The 24,767-nt window shown below is 40.6% G+C and overlaps 1 protein-coding gene across 9 annotated transcripts in view; it reads left to right on the top strand.

Moving 5' to 3' along the window:
- The window catches only part of PLCB4 (phospholipase C beta 4), a 426,130-nt gene that overhangs the window by 334,231 nt on the left and 67,132 nt on the right, over nucleotides 1-24,767 (top strand). For all 9 annotated transcript variants that reach the window (XM_047745406.1, XM_047745403.1, XM_047745405.1 and 6 more), the window contains 8 exons: nucleotides 6,807-6,915; nucleotides 11,097-11,307; nucleotides 12,339-12,432; nucleotides 14,544-14,623; nucleotides 15,196-15,280; nucleotides 17,816-17,906; nucleotides 20,314-20,409; nucleotides 23,633-23,733. In XM_047745406.1, coding sequence (XP_047601362.1) covers nucleotides 6,807-6,915; nucleotides 11,097-11,307; nucleotides 12,339-12,432; nucleotides 14,544-14,623; nucleotides 15,196-15,280; nucleotides 17,816-17,906; nucleotides 20,314-20,409; nucleotides 23,633-23,733 — 867 coding nt within the window. The remainder of the gene's footprint in view (nucleotides 1-6,806; nucleotides 6,916-11,096; nucleotides 11,308-12,338; nucleotides 12,433-14,543; nucleotides 14,624-15,195; nucleotides 15,281-17,815; nucleotides 17,907-20,313; nucleotides 20,410-23,632; nucleotides 23,734-24,767) is intronic.

The following is a 24,767-nucleotide window of genomic DNA, read 5'->3' as shown; positions in this document are numbered from 1 at the left end:
CTGTTCGCTTTGCTTCTGACCTGCTGATCTTTCCCTATGGCTTCCTTTACCAGGTGCGAAAATCAGCTGCTGCTCCTGTGTTCGTGCATTTCTTACACGTCGGCTTTGCACACCGCTTTTTTTCGTTGGTTTCCTTGCTGTGATGTATAGCTCTGGTTCTGTGTGTGTGTGTGTGTGTGAATTTTATAATATTTTCCTTTAATTAAATGTGTCTATGTTTTTGCAAGATGATATTTAAGGTACTTTTTTTTTTCTCTTCCTATTGATCTCATTAAATAGAGAATGGATTGAAATTATCCACACTGTAGCCAGATTCTCCATTGCTAACTTTTTCTCATACCTTTGCATGGACTGGAAAGCTTTATTTTTGTCTTTTAATGGATTGCATGTAAGAACGATATGTAGGTTCCAAGAGAATATTTTGACAACGAGCACAACAGTGGAGTTCCTGGGTGAAAATATAGTACATAATAGGTCAATTAGATGGCGGGTCAAATTTTTACATTTTATTTTTGTAACAAGTTTAGGGCTCAATTTAGAATATGATTCACTCAACAACCAGCACTGGTTGACAACATTTGCTGAAGCACAAGAGAAAAGTATTTTGGAACACGTAATGGTTGCAACTTTTGTGACAACTAAAATTAACTTTTTTTTTCTTTACACGTACGAAAGATTGTTCTGTTCAGTGAAACCCACTGAAGCTCTTGCTAATCCACAATGGAAAATGTCCTTTTTTTTTTTTTCTTTCCCTAGCACATTAATGGAATGGACAATATATTTTTGTTTCAAAACAATGTTTTTAGTATAATTTAGCCATTATCCCATATAAAGAGAGAAGCTTTGAAGAGAGAGTATCACACCAGACATGAGGTGCCACCCCAAAGAATGGGCAGCAGCCGGCAGACTGATTTGGCAGTTTGTGGAGACAAATCACATCTTTGCCAAAGAGCTTCTGTTTTCTTGCCCTGTTAGGGCTCAGTGACTTCCCATTGGTAGGCTCGCCCCGTCAATGCTACAATAACCAGAGCCTATAGCCTTTGTGCTGGGAAGACTAGCTATTCCATTTATCACACAGATGCCTCTACTTTTAATAAGCCTCTCAGTACAATACAGAATTGATTTCACTTGAAGACATTTCAAGTTTTCCCACCCCAATAGTTTTTGGTCATGTGAATACTATGTTCATAATCTTTACCCAGATATTATCCACATTCCTGTGCCACTATCACTCAGAAGTTAAGTTGCCTTGCTTTGTTTCCTTTAACTCCTTTCCCCTCTTCTGCTTTATTTTTAAGATGTATTCTTTTATTTCCTTCAGCTTCTTCATGCACTTTGGGTCACTGATCATCTTAAGTTTTGGTGAGATGGGCAGGAAAGTCTTGCTTTTTGCTAAAGAGGGAAGACTGTTGGGAGGCATGGAGAAAATCTATATCTTTGGTTTGCTCCTTCCTAGGAACAAGGTCTTTGCCTACTCTGAGATGAAGCTGGTGTGCAGGCATCTAGTAAACACGACAGAGACCTTATGATGTATGTCACCATGAAAATAAAGAAAAATTCTGAAGTCTTGAGGACAGGCGCGACATCCGTGGGCTCTTATCTCATGTCTTTTCTCTTATGGGTTGTTTCTGTAAGCCTACCCCGTCATCACTTGTCATTTTTGTGAGTCTAAGACGTAACATTTAATTTTTAAAAGATATGATCGATCCATGCTTCCTGGCTCTGCCATCCAAATTCTTTCTTCAAATACTTATTATTTGATAAGCTTTTATACATCAATATCACAGTGGCCAGTAGCACTCATGTGTTGTTATATTTTCTTTTGTTTGGCTTCTCACTCATGGTAAGGAAGCACCTTTCCGTTTGGGGTGGGACACATGGAATCAGTATGATTCTTTATTTCTTTAGATCATAGAGACTGTAAGATTGTCCAGGAATGTGTACAGCCTTTGTTTTTAATCTAAGTGCCCAAATCTCATCCTTTTCTATCCTAGCAAATGGAATTGGAAAGACTAGAGAGCAATCTGAAAGTACCCTTGAAGAAGTTTGTCAGAGTTAGAAAATATTCTGCCAGCTCCTTGTACCCTCTTTTGGGTCCTACAGTGGCCCTTCTCCTCTTTCCAAAATCAGAAGCACACTTTAGGCAGAACACCTTCAAAGCCCATAATGAAAGGAGACAGAATTCACTCAAGAAGGAAGCAGGCATTGCAGTGCAAGAGTCTATGGCTCCAAAAGCTTAGATCCAAATGTTTTCAAAATGCCTTAGCTACATCATGTCAACAAGCCAAAATTCAACATTGTGTTAGAGCACCATATTATGCAATAAGATAGGAAAAATAAATGAGTCTCGTGAATGCAAAAGGACAAGGTTCTACTCATTGTTTGAAGATGATGATTGAGTACCCTATCAAAAATTATCAACTGAAAAACTCTTTGAGTAAGAGTTCATCAGAATAACCAGACTGACAGAGCAAAAATCAATAGACACATGTATACCAGCATTAACCATTAGAATAAGTAATAGGGAAAAAGTCATGCTACCTCCCACCACTTTCCAGCTTGTAAATCCTTTTATTCTCTAGATAAAATTTTACGTTCAATGTACTCATGTGTATTTTCAGGAAGCTGGAATGAGAGAAGAGAGTACTGGCCATTTACTCTCTTGGTCACCACATAGGGGTTTGTACCACCTCCTCCCTATCCATGGATACTTTCATTAGTAGCTTTAGACCTTCTTCTCATCTGCTTCTCAGTATCTCCTCAAAGCGTGATCCATGGACCACCAGCAGCAGCATCCTGTGGGAGCTTGTTAGAAATGCAGAATCTTGGGTCCCACCCCAGACCTACTGACTTGGAATCTGCATTTAACAACATCTCCAGGTGATTTGTCTGCATATTAAAGTTTGTGAAGCACTGCCCTAGTGAATTACATAGGTTCCTCATTGGAATGCTTAGTATGGATGGGAAGAGTGTGAGCATCATATACCTTCCGTTATTCTCCGTGATGGATTTAGTCATGGAAATCCAGCACTCAGATCTAAAATTTTGCCACAGCTATGCCTCTTGATCACATCAGTGGACCAAGAGAAACTTTTCTCCTTCCTGTTTTATGAAAATAGTAAACCAGAGTCGGAGGAAGCCTGTAGAGATATACACACTGTGAGTTGCCATGTGGTTAGATACTGCTTCCAACTCAGCTATCTGTGGTGGAGCGAATTAATGTCCCTGAGCTTTAGTTAATTTCACTTCTCTTTCCACATTTCCAATGAGAAGCCAAATTGCTTTCAGTTTTACCTTTATTCTCTCACAAATGTGATAACTGATGGGGACAGCCTACAGAATCAGGAGATGCATGGAGGCCTGGAGAGAGAGATCGAGATGAGAAAAAAGAAGGAAAAGGTCTGAGAAGACCACAATTTTCCAGAATCGGCTTTACTTGTTGCTAGTGATCTCCCCCCTGCCTCACACACATTATATGATCATGTTAGGGCTAGACCTGTTTGTTTTATTTTGCTGTTGCATAGGAAAGGGCTCGTGATCACTTTCCATTTATAATATCTTTATTCTTTAATACATAGACACAGGAAGAAAAGGAGGTATTTAGTGTTTCGGGTAAGCCCCCTCTTGCAAATTATTCCTTTATCTTCTTTGTATCTCATCTGAATATTTTTTGGTCAACATCTGTCTCTCCCAATGCTGCTTGGGTTAAAGCCAGATGATGCTTTATCTCAGTAAGAGTAAGGACATACTAATGGAGTGATGACCCCTGTCTCCTCATGCACGTGGGCACAGTTCTGTGACCTACTTTTAGAAGTTTTTTAGATCTCACTTTACAGTGCTCTGTAGGTCCAGAGGTGAATGTCGTAGGTTCATTACTCCCCCAAATCCCTACGGAAAACCAGAGAACCCTCAGAGTTGTAGACCATTTGCCCCACTGTGCTTACGACTGGGTGGGACTCTTCTGCGACCTCATTACTCTGAGTTCACCTGGGAGTGATCTTCTTCCTCTTTGTTATTTCCTATAAACATGATTGTTTTGTGACTCTAATGCAAATTTTATTATCTTCTTCCTTGCCTTTGGACTATCCAGGGTGTGCTATGCTTTCTTTGTGAAATATGAAAGCTTTAATGAAGCAAAAATCATATTATCTGGTGGACGATGCAAAGACAAATACGGTTTCGTACTGTCCGCTTTTAGTGCTTGTTTGCTTTAAATGTACAATTAGGGGGTGATGGTAAATCCATTTTAGGGCTTGGTTTTCCTGGCTTTTGCTTCTGATAGACAGGATGTTCTAGTGAATATTGTGCCCTGCGACTAAATTTCAATGGGCTTTAATTAGGAGGACATCTCAAAGATTTAGCATTCTATCCTTGCAGGATGTAGGTCTTTGGGTTGGTTGGTTGTTTTTTTTTGTGTTACTGATAATACAAATATGTTAAAAATGCATACTTTTACATGTTAGAGCAGTGTTTCTTAAGCTTGAACATAGCAGAATCACCTGGAAAGCTTGTTAAAAACACAGATTCATGGGTTCCACCCCAGAGAATCAGATCTGGTAGGTCTTTCGTGGGGCCTGAGAATCTGCATTTTAACTTCTAGGGCCAGGTGCTGCCACCGCTGCCATCAGTGGGTCACATTATAAGTCACACCGGACTAACAGGCATATAGGCATATAAAAAGCACCTAGGAACTTCCGGGTTCCTCCTTCTTTATCTAATATAATCTCTTCTCTCTTCTGCAGCTTAATCTCTTCCTTCTCTCACTTTTTAAATTCATATGGATTTGCCCCCATCATCACCATGAGTCCAGAATTCTTATCAATGAGCATATCTTTGAATCAAAAACAAAACAAAAAAAAAACAAAACAAAATAAAACAAAAAAACAAAACCTACTTTTAATAAGGAAGCATAACATAGTGGCCAACCATGAAAATGACTACAGTGGGGTCTAAAAAGGACTTTTCCTCCCATCGCCATCTTCTTCCGAGACGATATTTTACAGAGACGGGAGAAGGAATGTGCCTAGAAAGAGTTTTCTGTTCGTTGGTGTAATTGTTGGTTTTTAAAAGCGATGCCTTCTCACCGGAGGGGTGGTGCTTGTCATGGCCCTGCAGGCTCTAGAATTGCATGATGCCCCTCTGTTTCATAAATAAGATTGTAGCATGCCTTCACGTGCCTGGCCTTCCACGGTCCACCTCACGGTTTCTCTCTGCACGCCCCACGAGTTTTGTTTTTTTTATGGTTTCCAGGCCTGTTGTTAAAATAAGTTTCTGCTCTTGCACGTGCATGGACGTGAGCTGTTGTGAGCTGTAATTTCTTAGATTACAACAGAAGCATGCTTCATTGGGATAAACTGACCAAAAGATACCGATTCCTTATGAGTTAACACTCTTGGCTGGGCGAAGAGGTGGGAGGACCAGACTAGACTAGGCCACCAGGGCTGGAGGAAATCACGTCGTGCGTGTTGCGTTGGCCAAAGGCATTCATTCTGTGTTACCCACTTTTCAAACTTTCATTTCACAACAAATGGGGAAGGGAAATCCATATGAACCTTTCACAGTTGTTTCTCAAACAACATCTCAATACTGTTTTCTAACGTCTGTGCATATATTTGGGTAAAGAAATGTTGCCGAGGTTCTACCTGTTGACCAGGTTTTGCTCACATCTGCTTATCTCCCATTATTGCCATGGAAGTTACAGATTTGATGAATGACCAGGGTCCAAGTCACGGTGAACATTAAGGAAGTTTCATGGACCCACTGCCTCCAGATATAGACACACACACACACACACACACACACACACACACACACACACACAGGCACACACACACAAAACTGTAGCTGAGTCAGTAAATTGCACTTTTTTCGCCACTGCTGTGAATTTTGGATGACAGAACTGCAGAAATGGCATTTTTCCTGGTGTCTCCAAGTACCATGAGCATCCAGGTGCTGATTTGAAAAGAATGGCATCGCCAGCTTCCTAGGTGCCTTAATCATTCAGGGACTTGCCTTGCCCAGAGAATTTCCTCAGGGCAAACCCAGTTCTAGTTCATAGTGAAAAAGACTTTCTGAACTACTGATACTCAAATGCAGATTTTCATATTGTCAATAATTGATACATATCCTTGTGCTGATTAATTGTCATCATTATTATAACTGATTTGATTTGATAAACATTTACTCAAGAAAATGAAGTTTGCAGACTGCCCGGAAAAACTTTTATGTTTAAAAAAAAAAAAGAAAATGAAATGATGTTTGCCTGTTTTAACCTTAGGGATTTTTGTTGTTGTTGTTGTTGTTACTATTGTTTTTCTTTTTGGGCACTTAAGTTAGTACATTACCAATTTGAGTTATTTGGGTTTTTGTTTTTTGGCTTTTGGTTTTTGGGTTTTTATTTTTTTTTTTTTTTTGGTTTTTGCTTTTGTTTTTCCCCCAAAGATTTTTTTACCTCATTTTTTATAGATATTTATGCTAAATCTCTCACCTGTGGTATGGGAACTAGAAGACAGTACAATTTACATGCACACCATTTTATATATCTTTGAGCTTATGAAGGAAAAAAATATATATTCTGTATTCTCTTTTTAGTTCAGTGAGGGAAACCAACAAAGCATTCCCAAAGTTGGACTTTTTTGAAGTATATTTTAGGGAGAAAGACAGTAGGACAGTGAGATCCTATCTTTGTAACTATAAATGTGATTAATTCTAAATAGACCTTATTTTAGAAATTACGTACTTTAATGATGTGTTATGACCCAAGGGTGAGAAATGTCAACCTAAATGAGGTTATTTTCTCATCATAGCATCAGCGAGACCCTCGACTGAATGAAATTTTATTCCCATTTTACGATGCTAAAAGGGCAATGCAGATCATCGAGATGTATGAGCCCGATGAAGATTTGAAGAAAAAAGGTAACAAAAGTGAAAAAAGACAATTTTCTTTATTAAAGAAAAAGCAAGACTATATGCAACTTTAAACATTCTTGGATTTTTAGTTAACGACATCTTTAAATGCTTTGGAGCTCCCTAGAGCCAAGAATTTTTAATGGACTGATTTTTTTTTTTCCCCTGTTTTAAGTTAGTATAAATTTTACCTTACATTAGAATTTGCCCATGCTGCCTGAGGCATAATGTAAACTTACTGTATTTTAAACACATGTTAGTGATATTTTCCCCATTGTAATCTCTCACATTCGATCTTTGGTATTACTTAATGCTTAAACTGCAAAAATGCCCATATGGTCTCTGTTTGCCAGCTTGGAAAGAATTTTACGTCTTTTAAAAGTTTATACCTTCTCTTTCTCCCTTTTGTTTTGCCAAGCCGAGTAAATTTTAATACATGATTTGATGAGCCTACCCATCACTTGACCTCTGTTGTGGAATACAAATGCAACTGATAGGAAATTAAATGGTCAGGAATCAGTTATTAGGGTTTCGGAATATTTGTCTCTTTCAATGAAACATTGGAAGCAGTATGCTGTCCATTCCAGTATTTGACAAAGAAAAGGCATGGAGAGGAAATTGAAGATCAGTATTGTAGCAGAGGGAGGCACCTGCAAAGGATGGGAGAGGTGATGCTACTATAATTGGACAGGAGGTCCTGAGACAAGGGCTACCTGAGCCTCAGCCTTGTGTCCCAGTGGGGGGTTGAAGGGAGATTCAGGTTCAAGTTCTATGTTTCCCATGTGTCCCTGGATAGTATGGCCTCAGTTTCCATGTTCTTTTTTCTTTGTATCTCAGTGAATGTGGCTAAAAGGTTTATATAATCTCTGGACCCACATGGAACCCATGTATATTCATGCTGGCCTGCCACACCACATGACCCAGCCTGATCTGTTTCCAAGTCAAATTGTCATACACTTACACTTCCTTCTAGGGCCCCAAATAACTCCTTCCAGCATGAGTGCTTCCTTATTTACCTTTATGCCAACACTCTGAGTAGTAGTCTTTATTCTACACTGCTTGGGATTAAAGTGAAGGAAGGGGTGGCTTGATAGCTCATATAACACTTTGCAATATTTGATCTGATTCTTGTTGCTGTCCTGTCACTGTGTGACCTTGAGCAAGGGACCCTATTCCTGGGCCTCAGTTTCCCTGCTCGTAACACAGTGGAGCTCATACAGTCATTCAACTAATATTCTGCTCCCCTGCCTTCATTTCTTGAAGTTTACAGAGGGCTGACTGGTTGCCAAGCCCTGGACCAGATGTTGGGAATTCAAAAGTAAGACAGTTGTGATCTGTTGAAGGACAAGGCTCAGTAGTTCCTTGGCAGTATGATAAATGTTATGATAGGGGTATATCTTTCATTATTTCTAAAGTCCTTCCAGATCCTAATGTCTATGAAATTGCATTGATGCATCTAAAAATCATAGCTTCACCAAATCATAAATGACAGAAATGTTAAAGTCTTCCATTATTAAGTATGGGTGAGAATGGGGTGCAAAGGCATTATAAACTTCTGGGAGGAGCTTAAACTGTTACAAACAACCACCTTTTTGAATATTTTGGCAATGAGGGGTAGAGTAGAAAACATGCCCTTCTACAGCCCAGCCTATCCACCTCCAGGTATGTATCCTAGAGAACCTCCCATCTTGTTCCCAGCTCTGGATGTCAGAGGAAGCAAACTCACCCAAGTCAGTGGCTTTAAATTTCTTCTACACACATGACTTTCAAATTCTCCACTTCTGACCTCTAACTTCAACTACAGACCTGCAGTAGAGTCTTCCATTTGGATACTGATGGGCATTTCAAATGTATATGTACAACATGTTTTGATTCTCCCTGCCCTCAGACCTGTTCCCTTCTCAGCCCGGAAAATAAATGTTACCATGATTCACCTGAATTTATAGGCCCAAACTCTTGGAATCTTCCTTGACTTGCTCTTGTTCTTTTGTTGTTGTTGTTCTTTCATGTCACTTCTGATCCATCAGTAAAACCTCCCAGATCTATCCTCAGAATAAGTCCTGAATAAATCACTTCTCACCATCTCTACCTTCATTGGTCTATCCATGCCTACATCATGTCGTCTTAGATGATGGCAACTGACTTTTAACTAATCTTCTTTCTACTCGGTGCCCTACAGTTTATGTTCCACACAGCAGCCAGACTAAACAATTGAAAACTAAATCTAATCATATTATTCCACTCTTTGGAACCCTCCCAAGGCTTTCCAACACACGTAGAGTAAAACCCACAGTACTTAGCGAAGACTTCAGGCCAACTAATGTAGCTTTCGGCTTCCTCTCTAGCCTCATTTCTAACTCCCTCTCCCCTGGGTCATACACTCCTGTGTCAAGGTCTTCACACTTGCTTGTCCTACCTGGGATGATTCCCCAGACTGCATGCGGCTTGCTCCCTATTCATCATTGTGACCTCCTCAGAAGGGCTTTTGCTGGCCCTGTATCTAACACAGCATCTTGGGCATTCTTGATCACCTTCATTCCCTGCTTTCTATTTCTTTCTAGCACTTGCATGACATTACATTATACTTATATTTATTTGCTAATTTATTTGTTCTCTTTCCCGCAGTATGTTTTGTGAAGGCTGGGCGTGTCTGTGTCTCCCATCACTTCTTCTGTCCCAGTGCCTTCAAAAGTACTTGCTCTTAGAATGGATGTGTGTGCCCAAGGAGACAGGTGCACAGATTTTTATTGTAGTATGTTTAATTATAATTAGAAATTGCCTAAATACCCATCAACAGAATCATGGACAATAAATGGATGTATTCAGACATGGACCTATTCTATATTCTACAGTCCTACATACCACCCCTATACCTACTACTCTACATTATTCAGGGGAAAATAAATGACCAAGAGCTCTTTATACTAACTGAATCAGTTATAAGAAAATGAAACATTAGCAAATTTGCATATGCAAATAATGGACTCTCTTTTATACAATCTTTTAAATATTCACAACTACCTATGGTTTGGATACAGGCGTATGTAGTAGAGTTACAAAGCCATTTTGAGAATGTTCAATACAAAAAGTTGGGAATGGTTGTCTACAAGGGACTAGAAAGAGGAACTGCAGTAGAATGGAGGGTGGGAGGCCAGGGTGCTGCAGAGGCATCCGTAATTATGTATTCCTCTGGAAAAATGAACAGTAAATAAGGGAAGATGTTATGAAGTTGTGGTCTGCGTCCATAGTTTTTTATAAGCTTATAAGTTATTTATAAGCTTGAAATCAGTTCATAACTTGCAAATGCTTAAGTAAAAACAAAAGCCTAAAAAAAAAAAAAACAACCCAAAAGGCTGAGGCAGTTGGTGGTTGATGGGGTGGGAGATGTAGAAATATTGATCACTTCTCCTGAGACCACAGGGGACCGGCCTTGTATCAGAAAGGACTGACCAAAATGAACAGTGGCTCTTAGGGCCACTGCACATTTCAGTGATGACTAAATACTCTTCTCACCAGTCCTACACCCTGTGCATAGAGAAAATAGGAGAAATGAATTGTTTAAACCCAGAGAGGTTGCTCATTCCTTCTCCAATCCAGTGAGAACAGTAGTGCCCTACAGTTGTAGGTTTTCCACCTGAGCCCAACGTAGGGTTTGAACTCAAAACCCTGAGATCATGGCCTGAGCTGAGTTCAAGAGGCAATGCTTAACCTACTGAGCCACCCAGGTGCCCCCCTCTTTTCCACTTTTTTAAGACTCCCTCTCGTATGTCTTGTCCTTTATCATTCGGGATAGTCCTGGGAAGCGGGTGTGGCCAGTATTTCTCCCCCATTTGCCAGAAGAGGAGGTTGAGACCCAAGAACGTAGGGAGTGAGTGGTAGAAGCGGAACTGAAAAAGGTCCCCTTGACCCCTGGTCGCTACAACTCCTGGCGCTACGATTCTGAGCTCAGGGAATCTGTGCTTCTGTCATCCTACTTACAAAAGCAGAAAGTGCCCTGTTTTGTGGAATGAGTTAGGTTACTTGTCATGTGCAACTCTGTTACTTTGTTCAAGTTCCAAAGGATGAAGGTTCTTGGGAAAGATAATGAGAAGCGTTTACTCCAGATTAAGCTGCCTCAACTTACATGAAGAAAAATGTGAGAGGTGTATCTTCCGAGCCACATGTCTACTAGCTGTTGTTTCTTCCCCCAGGCCTCATATCAAGCGATGGGTTTTGCAGATACCTGATGTCAGATGAAAATGCCCCAGTCTTCCTGGATCGTTTAGAACTTTACCAAGAAATGGACCATCCTCTGGCCCACTACTTCATCAGTTCTTCCCATAACACCTATCTCACGGGCCGACAGTTTGGCGGGAAATCTTCAGTAGAAATGTACAGACAGGTTCTCCTGGCTGGTTGCAGGTCAGAAACTCAGGACAGTTCCTTTTTTTTTTTTTTTTTTTAATATGATGCCCTTCAATTTAAGATTTTTCTCTAAAAAAGTAGGAGGTAGTATTCCAAATGAAAGGACATTTTTTCTTTCTCTTTAATTGATTATGCTGGTCATGTAACCTTGAAAAAGAACAGATAATCTTTGCTCCAGAAAGTTCTAAAATCCTCCTATGGGCCAAAAGATAGTTTTTACTATAAGTTTTTTAATATCCCCCCTCAAATAAGTAAACAAATATTCCCCCCCCTCAAAATTGCAAAAAAATTTTTCAAGAAGTCATGTTAAGTTTCTTATTGGTCTGAAGCATTTGCAAATTTAGCTCTACTTAATGTTAGAAGTCTTAAAATGTCATTCTCTGAGAATGAAGATTTTTGAAAATGATTTTCCTTCTGTGGAAATTGGCAAATATTTGAAGTTTAAAATATGGAAAAAATGCTGAAAGTGAAATATAAGAAATGTAGTTACATTATGATATTTTTTCTTGGTTATTAATAGCCGTACCTTATTTTTAATAACTCACTATTTTTTGTGGATGGGGAGACTCTAAGGAAATGACATCACTACGTCTTCCTCTGAATACTTGACACAATGAGAACATTTTCTTTTATGGCCAAAGTAACATCATTTCACCTAACAAAATTTTTCAAAACTGTTCTTTAACATCATCTAAAACCCAGCCCACATTCAGATGTTCCCAGTTGTCCCCAAATTGTCCTTCATTGTGGATTTGTCATGACTGGAATTTCATCCAGAACCTCACTGGTGGTTGTATCTCCAAAGTCTGACTTCATCTCTGACAGTCCCTTTTTCATGACAGCAACGTGATAAAGAATATAATGTGATTTTAACCTGCATACTCCATGAAATAATCATGTTACTTAACTCATCCCATGTTCTGCTTCTATAAGAAAACAACTTATTTTGATGTCTCTCCTTTTAATTTGCACACACACTCAGTATTTTATTGTAAGGGCTCAGTCTTGTAATTTCACTGTGTGCCTAGATGCGTTGAACTTGACTGTTGGGATGGAAAAGGTGAAGACCAAGAACCAATAATAACTCATGGAAAAGCAATGTGTACAGATATCCTTTTTAAGGTAAGTTTCAAAATAGTCATAGTCTCTTCCAGACTACAGTAGAGATAGATGAAGTGGAGAGAACAAATTATTCATTTTCTCAAGTGTTTTACCTTCGTATTCCTTTCCTCCAGCTTTGAAGAGAAAGTCAAGAAAAATGTTTTCTCCACTTCATAGCACCTTCCTTTTCTGACTTTGCTGCTTTCAGATGGTGACAGCACCATATAATGAGGCTTCTTCTGTCAGAATCCCCCGACTCTAACTACTTTTAAAAAGTCTGGTTTTCTTGCTTATTTTGCGTTATTTCTGAAGAACGTCAAAATGGCATAAGAAGATAAATAGAATACAGAAAATAAAATAGATTATAAATAGTGCCTATCAGAGCAAGAAGCTACTTTGACTAGGTTAAAGTTGATGAATCCTCAATATCAAGTCTATAAACTTCCAAGCCATGCCGCAGACGGGTTCCAAACTGTCTAGAATTCATGGCGAGGAGAGAAACATGATGATTCACAAGCTTTGCAAAATAGAACCTGGCCCATTGATCCAAAGAAGCATAGTTGTTCCCAGTCCTGATGCCAGAAAGAAGGCTTTTCCCCAAGGACCCTCAAAGAGAGGCATCTACAGTTTTACAAACAGGCATTTCAGTAATGGCCTTTTGGTGATCTCTGTGTACAGTTGGAAGGTTAGTTTCTTACAGCATTCCACAATATGCTCCAGTGATAGCCTGCCAAAAAACAAGTAAAAAAAAATGCAATTCTGTGGTTGGCCACTGTTCAGGTACATCTGTCTCTGTCAGTTGCACGTAATTTGGGATGGTTATTGCAACATCTGGAGCAATGGTTCTCAACCCTGCCTGCATGTGGGAAATCACCAGAGGTATTTGTAAGAAAAGATGCCTGGGCCCTATACCTATGACACTCCATGCATACCATTTCTCTTAGCCAGATGTTGGTGAATTTGAGCAGCAGCAAATTCAGGGTTATGTTCCCTGAGAAGGAATTGCACTGCCTGAGAAATACCAAGAATGTACTCCAGTAGGAAGCCATGAATTTGCACAGCCAACTAAACTGACAGGAAGGGTTGTCCTCTTTAGAGAATTATGGGGCCTAATATAGAAGCTTAGCTGAAAAGAAGGCTATTTCTTCTCAGCTTGGAGGTGAGCAAAGGAGAACCCTGGGGCAGAGCCAAAATTTTCCTCAAGGAGTAATTCTTGGTCAACTCAAGTTGGCAAGCAAGGTCACAGAAGTTTTCACCTAAAGAAACTTGAAGCAAGAATAATTAAAGGACCACCTTAGGCATAAGGATGCTCCTGAAAACACTCCATGATTCTCTAACCCAAGGCATTAGATGGGTTTCAAAGGGACTAGCCTAGATTACTATTGTATAATTTTTAATAATATAACTGAATGGTGGGATTTTCCCTGTGGTTAGCAATAAGCCAGTAAGAATTTGGGGATTTTTACCAAGTATGATGCTGTGGTTGTAGAAACATTGGTTTGAAACCACGCTTTCTAAAGCTAAGCCGAGAGCAAGGCCAGCTGTCTGTGGGAAGGATATGCTCAGCTTGTTCAAAGGGGGTTTCAGATGACTGAGCTTCCAGTTCAGAAAGGGGCAGCCGGAATACCACCTGTCTCACCTCACACGTTGCTTGATCAAGGAGAACAGCCTCCCTCGTCACCTGACCCCTCCCCCCACCGCCATTTTCATCAGGCTAATCAGAAACAAGGGATGTTGCGAATGTCACAGGAATCTTCATCGAATTAATGAAATGTAGCCAAAACCCCACCTGCTCTTCAGCAAGAAAGATGAGCTCTGAACCTGTCTTGCCAGGTAATCGAGCAAGGAGCCAGCATGCCCTTGAGACGAAATTCCTTGTCAGTTAATAGCATCATAATTTTGGAGCAGTCCACGGTAGCTTTGAAAAAAAATTGTCATTAACCATTAGCTGTGCTTGGGTCTAACCGCAAGGGGGCTCTCCCTGTGCCGGTATCAAGGTGAATGGGATCTCCAGGTCTTAATTGCCAGAACGGACTTTCTGAAAAGCCAAAACTAATAGTCTCTGAATGGGTTCAGGTGCCTTAATTTGTTTTTTGGCTCTTCTCTCTCATTAACACTTTTTATCTTTAAAGGATGTTATTCAAGCCATCAAGGAAACCGCATTTGTCACATCCGAATATCCTGTAATTCTCTCCTTTGAAAATCACTGCAGGTATAACGACGAGTTCTATTTGAAATATCTACCACCTGATTCCCACTGCTGCTCTACATCTTTTTAAAGAGCTGAATGGTTTGGGGGTAGTGGTAAGGACACTTAGTCTTATGCAAAAAAAAAAAAGAAAAAAGAAAAGCCTCAAACCAGTACCACCAGTACCACCACCCCAACCTCAAAAAAAAAAGGAAAATTCAAAGGGGAAAAAACAAGTCATCTTGCTGTGTTTTAGAGATGCTCCCTCTAAATGGTGAGCGATCAGGACACCTTGTTCAAAGTTCCGCTGAGCTGGAAGATGTGGCAGTGGATTGGAAAGCAGACTTGATGAACTTGAAAGCCATTTTTTATTCTGCCTTCCAGCTCTTATTTGGGGGGGGAGGTTAGGATCTGCTTTTGAAACCATTCCAGTTAAAGTCTCTGGCATGTAACTGAGTGTCTCATTTAGCATCAAGAGCACAAGTATGGATTTTGCAGAGTGGGAGTTTTGAATCACCTAGGAATGGATGTTTCTTGTTCTTGGACACATAATGGATGTTTGAATTTACGAATGCCAGTTCTCTCTCTCTCTCCAGCAAATATCAGCAGTACAAGATGTCCAAATATTGCGAAGATCTATTTGGGGATCTCCTGTTGAAACAAGCACTTGAATCACATCCAGTATGTATTTTTAGCAAACCATATTTCTAACCTGAATGGATTTGTTTTGAAATTCATTTCTAAAGGGTCAAGTAGTGCTAGAGGACTAAAGATCTTCGTATTTATTTAAATTCATTGGTATGGAAAGCTTTCGTGCTTTGGACAGATGTGTAGAGAGAGACATAAAGTAAACATCTGGTTCACTTTAATTTAAAGGGTCTCAAGGCCTTTATGGTTTTTGAGATCTCTGTCCTAAAGTTTCACAAAATGCCCACTGGCCAAGGGTCTATGCTCAGCATTTGTTCTCAACTTGGTTGCCTGATAGAACCATCTAGAAGGACTATTAAAAATACCTTTGCCAGGGCCTTACTCAGAGATTTTGAACTGATCTGGGGTAAGGCCTGATCATGATGTTTTTTTAAAAAAACCCTCCAGGTGAATAAAATGTGCACATAGGGTTCAGCACCCATAGGACCCCACTGCTGTAAGAAGTCCCCTAAATTGAAATCAAAAGAGTCTGACGTTCAAGCTCCCAACTCCAAAACAGATAATCGGGCGGAGGTGGAGGGATGGAGGCACCTGGGTAGTTCAGTCGGTTGAGTGTCCGACTCTTGGTTTTAGCTCAGGTCATGATCTCGGGGTCCTGAGATTGAGCCCCAGGTCAGCCTCCATGCTCAGTGCAGTCTGCTTGAGAGATTTTTTCCCGTCCCTCTCCCTTCCCCTCTGCTCCTCCCCCCATTCGTGTGTTTGCCTGCACACGTGCTCACTCACTCTCTCTCTGTGTCTCTCAAAGAAATACAATAAAATCTTAACAACAACAACTAACAAACACTTGGAAAATGGTATACTTAAAACTTTTGAGCTTCATTTTTACACCTGTAACTTGCTTCATAAAACAAAGATTGGGGCACCTGGGTGGCTCAGTGGGTTAAAGCCTCTGCCTTTGGCTCAGGTCATGATCCCAGGGTCCTGGGATCCAGCCCTGCATTGCGCTCGCTCTCTATCTTCCCTGTACACTGGCCTGCTTATGGCTGCCAGTGCCTGCGGCTTTTCAGGTGAGGTGGGGTGCTCTGGTCACCAGAGCAGGCTCTGCCCATATGGGAAGGACAGGCCAGAAGGGCTGCAGAGCTCACACCCCTCCCCCGCAGTCCCCTCACGCAGCAGGAGGGACAGCTCCAGAGCATGGGATCTACACCAGCTGCCAGGCTCCCCAGCAGGACCACACGCCTGCTCCCCTCAGTGACAACTCGCCTGATAACACCCCATTGGGGTTGGCTACTTGCCGCCTTTTTCTCACTTTCCTAACCCCCACCCTCCGGTTGGACATTCCTGCGGCTGCCTCCCAAAGAGACTTTGGGTCTGTTCACATCCTTTTCTCAGAGACTGATTCTGAGGGAACCCAAACTAAGAAACAGCCCGGATTTTTATTAATTTTATTTTTGTTTTACCTAGACCTTCTGTTTACTTTTCTGACTGGGCTAAGGTGCTTGTTCCTGTGGAAAGACTACTGTGTTCTTTGCAGAGTGATATGCACATACGTGGAAAATGTTGTGGGGAGCGTATGTGAATACATATGGGAGTGGGACCTCCCTGAAGTGAAAAGCTTTCAGTCTTGAGGGGGGCCAGGGGGGAGACACAGAACACAGGTAAAATTAGAGCTACAGAGGAGGATGGCCTGTGACATACTGAACACTAGAGATACCCAGGTTCAAGAGAGATCCCCGGGGAATTGACCGGTTATAGCAGGCTTTGGAAGGAAGCAGAATTTTGGCAAAGAGCCTTGTTTGGGGCAACACAGACATAGGAGTGCATAGTGCTTTGCATGTAATAAGTAGCATAAAGATTACTTTTGAAAAAACGAGTGGATGCATGGAGAAGACGGGTGGATGGAGGGGTGGGTGGGTGCATATGTGGATGCATGAGAGAATGGGGAGGGGGTGACTAGATATGGCGCAGTTGTATGGGTCAGAGGTGATAGAAGAAAGGACACTGCCTTTGCAGCCATAAATCCAGGCAAATGAAATCACAATAGAGGTCAGGTTTTGGTAACTGACCACTCCCTTCTTGATTCTCTTACTGAACCTACAAAACCATAATCCCAAGTATTGGGGTTACATCAGCCTACTGAGTAAACAGGCTTCCTAATACAACCTAACATTTAAGGGGATCAAGGGAGCCCTCGACTTCTGCCCGGGAAAGCCGTTGTGACCCCCGCCATCTCAATGACTCCTTGTACTTTACCCGATACATAAAAGGAGCAAGATCGGAAGTTGAGCATGAGCCCCTCGCCCAGCAGCACTCCAGGTCAGACCTAGCTCCTGCTGGGGAAGGTGGAGTAGCTCTGCACAGCTCTGGGAGACTGTAGATGTCAAGTCTGCAGTCTAAGGCAGAGTTTCCTGCAGTAGGCTGATAGACTTTGGGGAATGAAAACATAAAACTGTGCTGACTGCCATCTAGTGGATGTTGGGCTGTATAACAGGCCTCCGTGCTCACACTGGGCTGGGAATGAGACTGAAGAAGCACATCATTAATTCAGCCTTTTCTGTTTTTCTCTAGCTTGAACCAGGCAGGCCCTTACCATCCCCCAATGACCTCAAAAGAAAAATACTCATCAAAAATAAGCGGCTGAAACCTGAGGTTGAAAAAAGTAAGTCAAAGACACACCAATGATAAAGCATGCACACATTGTGTGTTTGGACAGTTCAGCTGTCTAAAATGAAATCTATTTTAAAACCACTGATTTGGGGGAGGAAGGGAGCATAACAGTGTTGCATTTACTTTTCAGAGCAAAGTGGCCACACTGACATTTAAGTGTAGGTTCCTGCAGTGGGAAAAGCATATTCATATATTCATAAGATGCAGGATTTGGAATGATCCCGAGGCAAAATGGGAAGAAAGTGAAAGAGGCATTTTAGAATTTACCAAGATAGAAGGAACTCCTTTTTTTTTTTCAGTTAATATGCTTTAAAGTCCTCTTAAAAGCTTTCCCTTTACAGTTTGCCTCTGTGAAATACACATATCTTGGGGTCCTAGGTGAATGTGAGAATGCATGAATGTGTGTATGTGTGGCGAGAGAGAAGTGATTTTATATAGATATTTCCCCTGTATTTTCCCTAGAGATTTTCTTTGAAAATATTTTCTTTTGGCTAGTCTCTTAATTCAGTGAATTGGTAACATGAAATATGGGGATGATTGCATTGTGTTTTTACCCTAGGTATTCTAAGTTTTATTTTTTAAATTTAAATTCAATTAATTAACATATAGTATATTATTAGTTTCAGAAGTAAAGTTCAGGTACACATCAGTCTTATATAACACCCAGGTGTTTATTATATCACATAACCTCCTTAATGTCCATCACACAGTTACTCCACACCCCCACACTCTTCCCCTCCAGCAACCCTCAGTTCAATTCCTATGATTAAGAGTCTCTTATGGTTTGTCTCCCTCTCTGGCTTCATCTTGTTTTATTTTTCCCTTCCTTCCCCTATGCTCCTCTGTTTTGTTTCTTAAATTGCACATATCAGTGAGATCATATAATAATTGCCTTTCTCTGTCTGATTTCACTTAGCATAATACACTCTATTTCCATGCACATCATGCAAATGGCAAGATTTCTTTTTTTGATGGCTGAGTAGTATTCCATTGTGTGTGTGTGTATACACATATATATGTGTATATATATACTGTATCTATATCTCAGTTTTAAATTATAGTAATCATTATTACAAAAGTAATACCATGAGAAAATGAAAACAAAGAAAAATATAAGAACACAATAAAATAGCACTGTATTTTACACATAGATACATGTACTACAGCTACATGTTTAGACATACATTTCTTATAAAACTGGGATCAGTCTAAATATGCTGATTTTGGGGGGGAGCCTGGGTGACTCAATGGGTTAAAGCCTCTGCCTTTGGCACAGGTCATGATCTCAGGGTCCTGGGATCGAACCCTACATTGGGTTCTCTGCTCAGCGGGGAGCCTGCTTACACCCCTCTCTTACCTGCTGCTCTGCCTACTTGTGAGCTCTGTCTCTGTCAAATAAATACATAAAATCTTTCAAAAATATGCTGTTTTTTTTATCTTTAATAAAACCAATTAAGTATACTTACATTCCTACTAATGTTACTACATACTAACTTGACTTCTGATGTGTGAAACACTCCATAGAATTTGTTGTGTGGGATAAGCTACCGTTTAACCAGTCCCAAGTCGATGGCTTTTTATTACTATAAAAACAACAATGATAAACCTAAGTCAGTGTTCGTTTTGTCCGATTTGCACAGCTTCTCCTTGAAATCAGTTGGTGCAATTCACATCGGTTGGCCAAAACATGTACGCATTTTTGTATTGTGATGTATCTTGTTATACTTTCTTTCAGAAAAAGTGTACCAACTTACAGTATCCCCACAATACACGAGAATGCCTGTTTCCCAGTGATACTCTTACTGCTGGCTCTTGGCCAGCTTGTACGTATGTGTGTCCGATGGGTCGAAGGAGAACAAGACTCTAGTTTTTTGATAGTAATGTTCTTAGTAACTCGTTTCTTGATAATATCATTATTTATAACGTGCTTCTACATGTTTTTCCATTTTCAAAATTCTTTGTCTTACTGACGTATAAGGGCTTTTTATATGTGAGAATAATAATCTCGGGTCTGTCGATCACAGATACTTTTTCTCTGAAGTTGTATCACTCTCCGGTGTGCCTGTCTCTTTCCTGTCACTTAACATCATTATTCTCGAAACTGTGGGCCTTTGGCACCAAGACTTAAATCCTTCTCAGTGACTGAGGCTTCCTCTCAATTTAGGACCAGAACTTTGGGCATTTCACCGATGTCCCATAGTCCTTCATCAAATGTTGATGAAGGTTGCACATCCCAAGAGAAGTCTGACCAGCAGATCTGGGTGAGACAGTGACCTTAGGAATGTAACCACAAGGGACTTAGACTATACATTCCCTTCTTGGTGTTGATCTTAGGACTCGGGCTTTGCAAGTCATCTGGCATGTGTCACCATCTCCTTCCTATTTGTTTTGAATAACAGAACAGCTCGAGGCTTTGAAAAGCATGATGGAAGCTGGAGAATCTGCTGCCCCGGTTAGCATCCTAGAGGATGATAATGAAGAGGAAATAGAAAGTGGTGAGTCAGTTTTCTTCTAATTTATGTTTCACAAAAATATATTTTTTAGAAGTTTATTTATTTATTTTTAAGTACTCTCTACACCCAACGTGGGCCTTGAACTCACAACCCCAAAATCAAGGGTCACATGCTCTCCAACAGAGCTAGCCAGGTGCTCACAAAAATAATTTTTAAAATAAGAAAAACATGAGTTTGTCTCCATGGATCCTTTTACATAATGTGATGGCTTAAGTCTAATTAGTCAGGTGTGTACTCAAGCACCAAACTTTCATATTTTGGTATTTTTTGATATTTTCCCAAATGTTCCTTCCAGTTTACATGGGCACTAAATTTTTGTGGCTTAGTCATCTCCCTTCCTGTTGTGCAATCAGCTGCTCATCTGAAATTCAGAGCCAGAGAATCCTTGCTATAGAAGGCAAGGGGTTGGAATAAAAAGAACATTTTGTAATCCTTTCTATAAACAAAAACATAAACTTCAGCGTTGTTAATGATGATAGTAGTAAGGCAAGTTACCACGAAAGGAACACAAATAGGGACCCTCAGGGAAATGATGGGTTTGTGCGCACACATGAAATGAACTGGAAATTCAAAGCCAGTATTAAAATTTCCAGTTAATATTCTTTCAAATAACCAGCTCACCAGAATTACCAAGACAGGTAGGTGATTTTAGCAAAGGTAGCCTTGCTTAAAAAATCAGAATATTTGCTACTATCCTCTACATTACTTGGGCCATATAGCCACAGCCATAATGATTGGCTTTAAATGGACCTTTTGAAAGGTCTGGAATGTTTTAGAAAATTCTTTCTCCGTTATGTAGTATGAAAATTGATTAGCAAAATTGTGTGTCTACTGGTTGGACTACTGTCTTGTATTTACGTCACGGTTGGGGCTACATAATGTAGAAACACTTGGAGAAACTCTCTCCACTTATTATATGAAAATCTGAAATATATGAGTAGATTTTAGGAAGGTTTGCTACTATAGGTGAAAACCTGAAAGTCGTGAGAATTAACTAATCTCAGTAAAAAAGAGAGCTTTATAAAGATGGCTCACCATGAAACAGACTTCACCGGGACGGTGTGTGTTGTGTGTCCAAACCAGGGGTTCAGCCCCACTCCCAGAGAACACAAATACTGACTGACTTTCATATATTGTACATGGCAATGAGTGTCCAAGAAGGCAGAGATACCTGGAATTATTTAATTGGTGACTGTTATAATTTTCTATTACTAGGTAACAAACCGCCTCAAAATCTAGAGGCTTTAAATAACACATTATTACTTTCTCCCATAGTTCTGTGGGGACATCTGGGCTCACACTGATGATTTTCCCTTAAGCTTCTCATGCATTTGCAGGCAGATGACATCCAGAGCTGGAGTCATCTGACGGTTCAGTTGGGCCAGATGTCCCAGATGGCCCACTCCTGTGGCTGGCATTTGTTGTGGGGAGCTCAGCAGGGTTGAGGACCAGAACTCCTCCCTTTGTCCTTTCCATGTGGCTTGGGCTTCTCACAGCATGGTGGCCAAGGTTCTAGATGGCACACCGTGAAAGCCAGTTTTCCAAGAGGCAGAATACAAAAGCTGCTAAACTACTTTAAGAACAATGCCCAGAACTGGCCCATCATCATTGCCTGTATATTTCATTCATCAAAGCAAAATTAAGGCCCGCCCAGCTTCGAGGGGGTGGGTGAGGGGCAAGATCACATTCTAGAAGTGCATGTAGGAGAGGTATTCTTGGAGCTGTGTTTGGAAAATGCTGTCAACCATTCTGCCCTATTATTTCACGTTTTGGTTTTTTTGTGGGTTGTTTTTTTTTTTTTTTTTTTTGGCAAATAATAAACCTGAACATGATTTCAGAATAAAATCCTGAAAAGAATATTATTTGAAAAGGTCAATAAAATACTTCTAAAATTTGAAAAGATGAATATTATGTAAAAATCAGTTCCTTAACTTAGGTTAAGTTTTACAGATGGTAAAAAATAACACTTTGCAAAAAGCAATCCCTCAAGAAATTCCAGATCGAAGACACCATCAGTTGAAAGACAACATTATTTTATAATGACTAGGAAAGAAAGCTGCTTCCAAGTAATTGTAAAACAGCATCAATTAGAAGAACACGTTACAACATCAGAAATATTACTATGTGAAAAAAATGCATCTTAGAAGTGATGAAATCTTATTCTTGAGTTGTTTGCACATTTTAAACATGCTTAAAACACACACACTCACACACACAACGCCACTTCTTACGGGTCTGCTTCCCGCTGTCAGGAGTCCATACTCAGAAATTATTTCACTGTTGTTTCCAGTAGGGGTCCCTCAAGCCCTGTGTTGTGACAGTGTGGATTTATGTTGGCCTTGACGGGAGGCCTGTGGGTTTCTCCTGATCCTGACAAGTTTTTAGGCAGATTCCTAACCTGGGAGTTTTTTGCAGAATGAGGAATCATGGGAATCCAGATCTCACACCAACATGTGTCATTTTCTAGTGGATATCTTTTTTCCACTGACAGCCTTGGGAGGGTACCAGCCTCAGGAAGATGCCACAGTTCCTGTCACTTTCTGGACTGGACCGGTGCTTCTGTACCTCCTTTCACAGCCTGGGCCATGCTCCCGGGCCATCGGCTTTATCTAGCTCCCATTTCCAGCCTCTCAGTTGGCATGAGCTCTAGGAATGATTCTAGAGTCTCTGAAACCTAAGCCCGGGTTCAAAGGTGGTGTACAGGTGCAGTCTAGTCTTTCCAAGCTCTTTCTCTTTTATGTCTCACCACTCCTGGCCACAAGTCACTATACCCATAACGTTCACATACACATTAATCTCTTTTTAAAAATGATCAAGTGTATTTTCCTCTTCTTATACCTTCCTTGTGTTTTCCCTAAGTCCCAGGGAAGATCATAACACCCTTTGAGAGTCACAGCTGTTCCTGAGTACTTGAGGCTTTAATTTTTACAGTGAGTGTACTGGGATGGAAATCAGTACTCACTTAAGAGAAATGCATTAAGCAACACGCGTGTCCAACATCATGCTAGACGGGCAAGAAATAACAGCTAACAAGATGTGCTCCTTGAACTTGAGAGCTAGTGAGAATTTTACTTGAAAAAAATTTGCCTGTTTAAATGTTCCCATCTTCATTTAGCTTCCTTCTTCCCCTCCACCCAAGATTCTGAAGATCTGACTGATGGGCAGTAATTAGGTTTCATGGATTTTTCTTTTGTCTTGCACACAGCTGACCAAGAGGAGGAAGCTCACCCCGAATACAAATTTGGAAACGAACTTTCTGCTGATGACTTGGGCCACAAGGAGGCTGTTGCAAATAGTGTCAAGAAGGTCAGAGTCTCAGTATTCCTTTTTTTTTTCAAGACTGTCAAGAAGAGGTAGTAGCTAATAGCTATGAAATTTTAAAAATGTGACAACCACATGAAAATAAAGTAGCCTATAATTCCCCCTTCTATGTTGGGTGGCCAGAATCAATATCTTAATGCAAGCTATGGGCAGTAAGTTAGAAAGGATATTTGAATGGCTCATTAGCCATCCTCACTGTTGGCCACCACCTGTTTCTCCAGTATCCTTTAAGTAGTATCATTTATTGCATTATTTTAGGTGAATAGGGAGACAACAACAGCAGCCTATTGAAGTCCCAATGAAGTCATTGGGGAAATGACCTACCTGATTATCCCAAGCAAGTCCTTGTTAGAAAACTAGTCCTACCAATTAGCTCTCTCCTCTCCCTCCTAATGTAGAATAAACATGAACGTATTTCCATCCAGCCAAGAAAAATGGCTGTTATGTACCTACTACGTGCCAGGCATAGCCTAGGCTGTAACAACCCTAAAAGGTCAAAACAGGCTTAGTTTCTGCTCTCCTGGAGCTTAGATGATGGAAGTTTATTGGAAACTGATGGAAGTTTATTGGAAGAGAATAGGAAACAACGACAAACCATCAAATATGTAAATACAATTTGTGATAAGTACTATTATGAAAGTAAAAATGAGGGCTAAAAGGGAGAATCACGAGGTTGAAGGAATAAGAAAACCAGAACCCAAAGGTAAAGAGGAACCAGCCATGCACAAAAGGAGAGGAAGGGCCCCAGTTATGGGAAAACAGCAGCAGAGACACTGAATGGAGCGGGCTGAGTGAGGGGCAGAGGAAACAAGATGAGATCATACAGGCAGGTAAGAGCTAGGTGGTGCGTGGGATTCGGAAGCTACTATGAGAGACTCAGATGTTAATTTAAGTGGAATCTGAAGCCCCTAAAAATGTTCAAAGAAGGGAGCAGGGCAGCCTGATAGGGGTTATTGAAAAACTACTACAGTTGCCATATGGAGACTGGTTAGAAGGGAATAAGAGAGAACGCAGGAAAA

The sequence above is a fragment of the Lutra lutra genome, chromosome 9 (genome assembly GCF_902655055.1).
Source record: "Lutra lutra chromosome 9, mLutLut1.2, whole genome shotgun sequence".
In the NCBI taxonomy this organism is placed as follows: Eukaryota; Metazoa; Chordata; class Mammalia; order Carnivora; family Mustelidae; genus Lutra; species Lutra lutra.
The sequence above is the reverse complement of the archived record's forward strand: the minus strand, read 5'-3'. Positions and strand labels throughout refer to the sequence as shown.